The 9,579-nt window shown below is 37.8% G+C and overlaps 1 protein-coding gene across 1 annotated transcript; it reads left to right on the forward strand.

Annotated features, from left to right (window-relative positions):
* The first annotated feature begins 2,020 nt into the window (after positions 1–2,020).
* Positions 2,021–4,650, forward strand: LOC133880978 (3-hydroxy-3-methylglutaryl-coenzyme A reductase 1). Its single transcript, XM_062319945.1, has 2 exons — positions 2,021–3,650; positions 4,081–4,650. The coding sequence occupies exons 1-2, from the start codon at positions 2,187–2,189 to the stop codon at positions 4,324–4,326; spliced, it is 1,710 nt and encodes a 569-aa protein (XP_062175929.1). The 5' UTR covers positions 2,021–2,186; the 3' UTR covers positions 4,327–4,650.
* The last annotated feature ends 4,929 nt before the right edge of the window (positions 4,651–9,579 follow it).

Here is a 9,579-nt window from a genome sequence, read left to right on the forward strand (position 1 = left end):
CCAATTACTTGCTATATTTTTATATTATTATATAATTAACGTGGTAATTGCAATTAAGCGAAAGCCCCTCTTTCAAACCAGGGTTGGCAAGTTTTCATTAAATTATCATTCTTTCATTGGATGGTTCATTCTTTTTAATCTAATTAATTATTTTCCCGTGGATTAATTCCACATGCAAACAAAACAAATAATAATAATTTTATTTTATTTTAATAGGTGATATGAGAATGATACTTGTTCATCCCATAGTTTACCAACCTACTTCTCTTTTCCTATTATTTATTTATTTATTCAAGTTTTTGTTTAAAATTGTAATTTTTATTTGCTAAACAAAGACGGGATCCACACGAGACGACTAGTTAATAATATGAGAGGAATTTTGTTAATGTTTTTGTTTTCCATTTTTAAGATAAATACAATAACAAATAATTCATAACATAAAACACTCGTAAAAATATTTAAAAAAAAATGATTTTTTTTTTTTTTTTTTTTTTTTTTTTATATCGCATCATAACATTTTTTTTTTTAAATAAAAAATAACAAATAACACATTAATAAACATACAATTACAATTCCTTACGGGTATATCTCACAATAAATTATCCAATATAGACTTTGAAACAAATACTTAATACAAATCCACAGAACATAGCCAGCAAAGCACAAAAGTGTCACTTCATTTCCAAAATCTCCACCTACTTCCAACACTTCCTTTTTTCTTTTATTTTCTTTTTATTATTTTTATTTTATTTTATTATTTTATATTTTTTGTCATGCGTGCAAATGGGTCAAATGACTACCTACTTTTTATTTTTCTTTGAAAATGAGACTTGCAAAAGCCCCTATGGCCAGGTTACTCTAACAGGAAGCTAGAACTACCCTCATCAAATATCTAAATTATGCCATTCCAGCTAGAACTACCCTCACTATATATATATAATACTCCAACTATTAATTAGAGTTAACTAAGTCTTAATGAAATTAATGTTAATATATTAGGATAGGTTAAAAAGGAAAAATTTTGATTTTCTATCCTAACCAAACGTACGGCGCGGGGCACCGAACGTTTGATTGTACGTATGATGTATAGCGTTGTTCAAGCTATTAGGCCTTGCATTAGAAAGTACAACAAACGTTCGACGTTTGACAGAATTGTGTTAAAATAAATCATTCTTATCTTCATACTTCCATACCTATAAATGCCACATTCCCTACGCCCCTTCGGTCAATTTTCAACCTCTCTTGATCGGTGAATCCCTTGTAAGTGTGTCGTGATAATGTTTTGAAAGAGGAATAATCTCTTTTCATACCATAAATGTAACTTTCTTAGCCAATGATACCTACTTTGAACTTATTAGAGCTTAGATTAAGTTTTAGCTTGAGATTTAGACTAATGATAGATTTTTCTCAGATTTCGAAGTTGTGAAACTTTAAGAGAACTTTACAGAGAAGCCTTAAAATATAAGCGAGTAAAAACTTACATAGATGCTTGCTATTATCTTTCAAAGTCCTCCTCTTTTAGGCTCCCTGAAGGCCAATTTTGATTTTGCCATCAGAAGTGAAACAACAGCTCAGTGATCCCATTGATACTATTATTTATTTCTGCTGGCTCCCTCCAAGGGTGGATGTTGTTGAGGGAGGCTGAGCTGCCATTTTGGAGTCAATTTACACCAAAATTCATGCATATAATCGCGGAAAATACATTGGAAATGATATATGATACGCAAACACTAGTAAGTGTAAATTATAAGAATCTATAAAATAAAATAAATTATAAGAAAACAAATAACTACGTGGGAGAGTGAAGAAAATGAAAGGGCAAGGAAAGAGACAATAAAGGGAATGAGATGGATTGAAAACCTTTGACTGAGCCCCTCTTTTCTCCGTTTCACACGTGCCAAAACCACTTTTACAGTTTTACTCGTACTCACCCCCCCCCCGCCGTCTACTTCCTAGCTCCCTCCTCGAACGTGTGAAGGTCTCTCAGTAAAGCAAACCGAACATCCTCGTCGTTTGCTATAAATAGCCCTAAACTCTCGCTGCTCCGATCAAACGAAAAACCAAAGCCAAACAAAGTCACAGTGTTACCTCTCCCCATCCGTCGGATTGGCCTAGCTAAGGCATTTCCAGTGCCAATCACAGCCATCCAGCGCACGTGTACGAAGCTTAATTCCGTTCATTTCACGATGGACGTGCGCCAGAGATCGACGAACAAACCCACCGCGCCGATGAAAATTCGAGTGGTCGTGGATGATGAGAAGGAGCCCAGAGCCTCGGACGCTCTGCCTCTGCCTCTGTACTTGACCAATGCGGTGTTCTTCACCATCTTCTTCTCGGTGGTCTACTTCTTGCTGACGAGGTGGCGCGAGAAGATCCGCAACTCGACTCCTCTTCGCATCGTCGACCTGTCCGAGATCGTGGCGTTGGTAGCCTTGGTCGCCTCCTTCATATACCTCCTCGGCTTCTTCGGCATCGATTTCGTACAGTCTATTTTTCGGCCGTCCGCCGTCGACGTCTGGGCCGCCGAATACGACAAAAACCATGCCGACGACGTGATTCTCAAGGAGGAAGCTCGGAAGGACCCTTGCGGCGTCGATTGCGCACCGCCTCCACCCCAGGTCGTGGAGACTCTGGTGAGCGAAGAGGACGAGGAGATCATAAAGTCGGTGGTGGCGGGGAAGACGCCGTCGTACAGTCTGGAGACGACGCTGGGCGATTGCAAGAGGGCGGCTTCGATCCGGCGAGAGGCGGTGCAGAGGATGACCGGGAAGTCACTGGTTGGGTTGGCGCTTGAGGGCTTCGACTACCAGGCCATACTGGGTCAGTGCTGCGAGATGCCGGTCGGCTACGTTCAGATTCCGGTGGGAATTGCCGGGCCGCTCTTGCTGGACGGCAGGGAGTACTCGGTGCCGATGGCCACCACGGAGGGTTGCTTGGTGGCGAGCACCAACAGGGGCTGCAAGGCCATCCACCTGTCCGGCGGCGCAAACAGCGTGCTGTTGAAAGATGGGATGACCAGAGCTCCGGTTGTCAGGTTCGCCACCGCCCAAAGGGCTGCTAAGTTGAAATTCTTCTTGGAGAGCCCACAAAACTTCGAAACCTTGTCCATGGTTTTCAACCGGTCAAGTAGATTCGCGAGGCTCCAGACAATCAAGTGCGCGATTGCCGGGAAGAACCTTTACATCAGATTCTGTTGCAGCACGGGGGATGCTATGGGGATGAACATGATCTCCAAAGGTGTCCAGAACGTCTTGGATTTCCTCCAGAAAGATTTCCAGGACATGGATGTAATTGGCATCTCCGGTAACTTCTGTTCCGACAAGAAGCCTGCTGCGGTGAACTGGATTGAGGGGCGTGGCAAGTCCGTGGTTTGTGAGGCTATCATAAGCGGTGACGTGGTGAGGAAAGTCCTCAAAACCAACGTGGAAGCCTTGGCGGAGCTCAACATGCTCAAAAACCTTGCTGGTTCCGCAGTGGCCGGAGCTCTCGGCGGCTTCAATGCCCAGGCCAGTAACATCGTCTCTGCTATTTACATAGCCACCGGCCAAGACCCTGCTCAGAATGTTGAGAGTTCTCACTGTATCACGATGATGGAAGCTGTCAACGATGGAAAGGATCTCCACGTCTCTGTCACCATGCCTTCTATCGAGGTAAATATTCTCATCCCTTTATCGCTTTCCTAAATCTTTCCAAATCTCAGGAGGGAATCGATTTGTCGAAACTGCATGGGTTTGCAATTACAAAACTTTTTTCTTTTAAAATAACGATTTTAAAAAACGTGCAAAACTTAATTTTTAAAAATTTATTTAAAAATTTAATAAAATTATGTAAAAAATTGTCTGCTATTAATTATGTGGCATGTAGGGTTTAAAGCTTGTTGAAGTTTGGGTATAAAATTATATAAGTCAACTTTAACTTGATTCATTTAATTAAACGGGTTGAACTCCTTAATCTTAACCCTTTAATTTCGTGTTGAGTCGGTATCGAATTCGCTAATTGGTTCAAAAATTGACACCAATAAGCCAAACCCAGTCTTAATATATAACTCAAGTCTGATGCCATTTTTTCTTTACTTTTCAGGTTGGTACAGTTGGAGGAGGTACCCAGCTTGCTTCTCAGGCGGCATGCTTGAACTTGCTTGGGGTGAAGGGTGCAAACAGAGAGGAAGCAGGATCAAACGCGAGGCTGCTGGCCACCATTGTAGCTGGATCTGTTCTTGCCGGCGAGCTCTCCCTTATGTCTGCTCTGGCAGCCGGGCACCTTGTTCGGAGCCACATGAAGTACAATAGGTCGACCAAAGATCTTGTTTCCAAGGTTTCCTCTTAAGGAAACACAAATCATGATGTAAACATGCATGCAAAATCAGCTCTGATACAAATCAACTGTCAAGTAGGCATGAACGTCATAAAAATACATATATAGCAGAACCCTGCAAAAGAAATTCCGTTTGTTTGTATTCTTTTTTCGTTTACTTAATTATCGAATTTCAAGTCATGTAACAAGTACCTGCAAGTTGTGTACTGTGACTGAAAGGTTTCCAGTATATCATTTTATTCTTTCAAGATCATACTCGTTCTGTACGTACGTTTTTACTTTTTAGTCTCTTGTGCTATAATATATTCGTAAATAAAACATAATATTTAGTGGGAATTTCAGACTTTGATGCCATTTTGATGCAGTGAAACTCACGTCATTTTTCTTTGATTTTTTGTATTTTTTATTTATTTATTTCTGTCTTGCTCAAGGTCATCATTGTATCCATCATTCTCCAAACTGTAGATGACGTTGTGGATATTTATCCATTCATGTGCTTGGCTATGTTACTTGATCTATTTAGTGTTTTCCCTCCACTCTGGTAGCTTGGAATCCTGGTTTTAGGAAACTCATTTTCTAAACCCAATTCTATTTCTGACAAACTGCATGTGATTTCAAGAGACATTTTCACATTGAGTGTGAATTTATCGGGTTGGGATTCTTGGCTAGCAATTTGGGTAGTTAACGTGAGAGAATGTATATAAGACTTATTTTACCAAATAAATTTTGGACTGCTCGGTCATTTATCCAGGTATGTGGGTTTCATATATGCCCTATCGCATTAGTTGTCCAAATTGCGAGCAATTTAAAGAAAAATTTTGTCATTGTAAGCCATTTTAGTGAAGATGCCAACATGCTGATCATTTGTTGGGATGTAACTAGCAACAAAATCTTTGTTTACAATCTTTTTTGTGAGATAAAATGAAAGTCGACTGCTATATATTTAATTTTGGCATGAAAAATAGGATTAGAAGTTAGAGCTAGAGCATGCAGCCTAGGCTGCCTAACTTGTCACACCACAGTTATGGAGGAGCTTCAAGAGGAATTTGGAGTTCACTCAATAACATTCATCACCAATAGAATTCTACAATTGCAATTTTCATAGATCGATATTCAGATTCAGTACTTGAACGATCTTGACACTACAAGCTATTTCTTAGCTGGCCAAGATATCAAACAATTGCCAATTAAGAAATACACCAGACCCACTGGTCAACCTTTTATCAGCTGAGTTACCAGCCTAATCAAAATCACAATATGCATTTAAATGCAGTGGTCCTTTAGTGAAAAACAAGCCATAATGAACAGGTCCCTTCAGATATATACCTTAGTACTCACTTAGTTGTTGTGAAATTAATGAATGGCCATTTAGAAATTGACAAAATTGATTGATTGAAAGCGAAATATTAGGCCTTGTGAGAGTGCAGTACTACAGCTAGAGCCCCATTAATATGTCTATACTATGAGGGATTTGGTAAGATTACCATCAAGTTTGGTTAATTTCTTGCTAAGGTGTAGGGTGCGGCATTTTTCTCCAAACATTTTGACTCGATTGAGTAAGTCTAAAATATATTTAGATTGATTTAAGTGTATACATCAAGTCTCTAGTAACATGAATGCCCAAGAAATAAGACAATGGACCAGGATCTTTCAATTTTAACTCATGTTGTAAGCTGCCAATAAGATCAATGATGCTTAAGAGATGCGTGTCAGTTACTATAATGCCATTTACATAGATTAACACAAATAGATGAATTGGATGATGGTGAAACATGTAAAAAAAGATATATCTACCGTTGAGCCTGTAAAACCAAGATTGAGTAAGGCTTAAGTGATCAATTGATGAAACCAGGCATGTGGGGCTTGTTTAAGCCCATGGAGTGCCTTATTCAGTTTGCAAACATAGTCAAGATAAGCTTGATCAATGAATTAATTAGGTTGCTCCATGAACACTTCATCTGATAAATATCTATGTAAAAATGTATTGAAGACGTCGAGTTGTTGTATTGGCCAGTTAAAATTCACAACAAGTGCTTATAAGAGTCTGATGGTGACTGATTTGACAACAATTTGCTCCATCAGATTGATATGCAAAACGCCTTCCTCCATGGATTTTTTCCAGAAAATGTCTTCATATATGTCTTAGCCACGAGGGTTCGTCCATCGAAAATTCCAAAATCATGTTTGTAAACCCCACAATGCCTTATATATATGGCTTGAAACAAGCTCAAAGACTAGGAACGTACGAGATTCAGTGGCAAGCTTCTAGAGCTTGGTTTTGTTGGTTCAAAAGTAGATTCATCTCTCTTTATTATGTGTTCGGCCCAGGTATATTTGTCCTCATTTATGTAGATGGCAAATTGCTCAGGTATAATTAGGTGAACTCTACTTTTGTGTGAATATGTGTTTATAAAAGAAATGATGCATTGTATGAGTGTTATCGATGGATACATGTAAAAGAAATGATTACTTGGATTGTTTGACATGACTTCCATGGGAAAAAGTATGGAGAATGTGCATATTAGTATACAGGCTTGATTCTATGGTCCACAGTTAAAGATGTTAGAAACTTAAATCCATTGATCAAAGTGACCAGTGCAGTCATGTACAAATAGTGATCACAACTTTCGGCATTGATAGTGGTGCTGATTGTACCACTAGTAGTGGTTGGCTATTGTACCTCACCGAAGCATTAGTGTTGTACTAAATGTCTCATGGGATGCTCAAATCTCACTGTAAGAGAGTTAAGTGTATAGATAAACCATCCGGATGATATTATATATATAAGTATGATTTTAATTATGCCTTGTTATTCTGACAAGAACTCTATTGCATTATGTTGCATGTGATTTCTTAATCTTTTATAAACTGCTGAATTCACCACTTGATGACATTTTCCTAAGTACTTTACTCACTGATCAGTCGACGACTTAAACTTTAATCTTTTTCCACTTGTAAAATATTATTTTTTTTACATCAAACTTTCCCTTAGAGGATGGAACATGAGGAGTTGGGCAGAAAATTGATGACTTTGGAGGATCTTGCCAGGCTGGTTTTTTTGGAGTGGACCCTAGCTGGCTTGTCGGATTGTCGTTCGAAAATATATTCACAAGGCATTGATGGGTTTTAAAATGTGTTTTATCGCACTAATTAAAGGGCCTAAATATCTCCTAATCTTTGATGTTCCTATGACTATTAGACTTAGCTTGTAATATTTTTATATTTGACTTGGTGACGGATCTTCGGTCAAGATACTTGATCATGTTATTCTTATATTATGTTATGTTATGATGCTTTAGTTTTTAGTCTAGTTATTATGTGATGTGGTGTAAAAATGATTGTCTTGTTTTGTCAATTAATTAATATCAGGAGTGTTACACTTTAACTTCATGTGTAATCGTGTTACTACTCATGGCCTAGTTGTTCGATTTATTTCTAACAAAGACCAAAATGCTGACATATATATTTACAAAGGCCTTAGCTTTTGCATGGTTCCAAGTTTTGAGGGACAAACTTAATGTTCATTCACTCCCTCCGACACATCAGATTGAAACACCAAAAACACCAAAGCTATAGGTCAGTACATTTTGTTTCATTTCCCAATAGTCCAAACCAACTCAAGGCAACTTTACTTCCCAAAAAAAAAAAAAAAAAAAATCAAGATAAATTGTTTATGAATATATATAGTTTTTTGACATTTTTTTTTTATTGTATGAAATATGAAATTGTAATTACCTATAAGATTATGGAGAGTAAAAATAATTTCATTGATGCTCAATCAAATTCTAATCAAATTCGTCCAATATAAATTTAACAAATATGCCGGTAGATCATTGCTTATATATATATATTCTCATTGCCATCATATATAGTGATATAGACCAAATATGAAGACAACTAAATAAATTATTTTCATCATCTGTTTTTTTTTCTTTGGGGTGATCGGGTGTTTTGAGCTTATAATGTTCTAGGGTTTCAATCTGATGTGGCAAGTTGTTATTAGAGGACACAAAACACACGTTTTATGCCAAGTTAAAAGTATAAAGATCGATAAAAAGAGCAATTAAAGTTTAATTTTTGTATTTTTAATCCTTTTCTGTTGTAATCATTACGTGGTTGTTAGGTCATTTTAGCTACAGCAATTATACATGAATACAAAAACACACTGCTCTTCTACTGTATGTGAAAGAAACATTTGAACAAACACTTTGAGTGCATACGTAGAGTCTTTTACAAGTTCAGGGAAAGGGCTCGAATGATCCAAATTTCAGAAGCAATGATATATAGATTATTCCTGATTAGTCAATTTAGAGCACTCGAGCTCTTTATATTTAGTTTTTCTTTAAAATTTGAACGAAAACTACCATTTAACCAGACGTTTATATTTAAAGAGCCAAAAAAAAAGTTAAGGGAAAAATATATATTAGCCTCCTAAACTACCACCCTTTCTCCGGATGGCCCTCCAAACTACCAATGCTTAGATTCTGGGCCCCCAAACTACCACTTTCTGATTTTTTGGCCCCATCCGTCCATTTATGCCGTCAATTCTAAACAGAATTCCGAAAATACCCCTTCTACACTTTGAAATTCTCACGGTTAAGGGAGGGGTATTTTCGGGTTTTTGACTAATTTCTATTAGAATTAATGATATAAATAGACGAATGGGGCCAAAAAATCAGAAAATGGTAGTTTGGGGGGTCGGAGTGCAATTGTTGGTAGTTCGGGGTGCCATCCGAAAAAAGTGTGATAATTTGAGGGGCTAATATATATTTTTCCCTATTTTTAAGGAGAATTTTCATAGCCTGCAAATCTCGACATTAATGGATGCATCATGCATGCTGAACACGTTGCTCTACCAGATTTAATTCGATCAGGAATTAGGTGAATTACAAACATGAATATCATGGCCAAAAAAAATGTCAGCAGTCACGGCTGCAGGCTTGTGGACTTAATCAAAGAAGGTAGTGGCCTCCACCATTTTATAGGTTGGAGACAGTGACAGTCACCATTGACAAAATCACTTCTGTGGTCTTTCCTCTTTCATATCATGTTTCACGACTTGACATCCAAGTCGTAAAATAAAAGAATAACATGGACTGACCACACAATGCCCAAGGGCCAAGGGCCAAGGGCCAAGAGCTATCTGTTACTGAAAGTTAATGACACATCAGTATCAACCTCGTGATTCAGGTTTTGAATCCATTGGATTATTTGGATCTCCATTTCCATCTTCTTTCTTTTTTTTAGAGATTGAAAGAAAATATG

This window comes from Alnus glutinosa, chromosome 11 (genome assembly GCF_958979055.1).
Source record: "Alnus glutinosa chromosome 11, dhAlnGlut1.1, whole genome shotgun sequence".
In the NCBI taxonomy this organism is placed as follows: domain Eukaryota; kingdom Viridiplantae; phylum Streptophyta; class Magnoliopsida; order Fagales; family Betulaceae; genus Alnus; species Alnus glutinosa.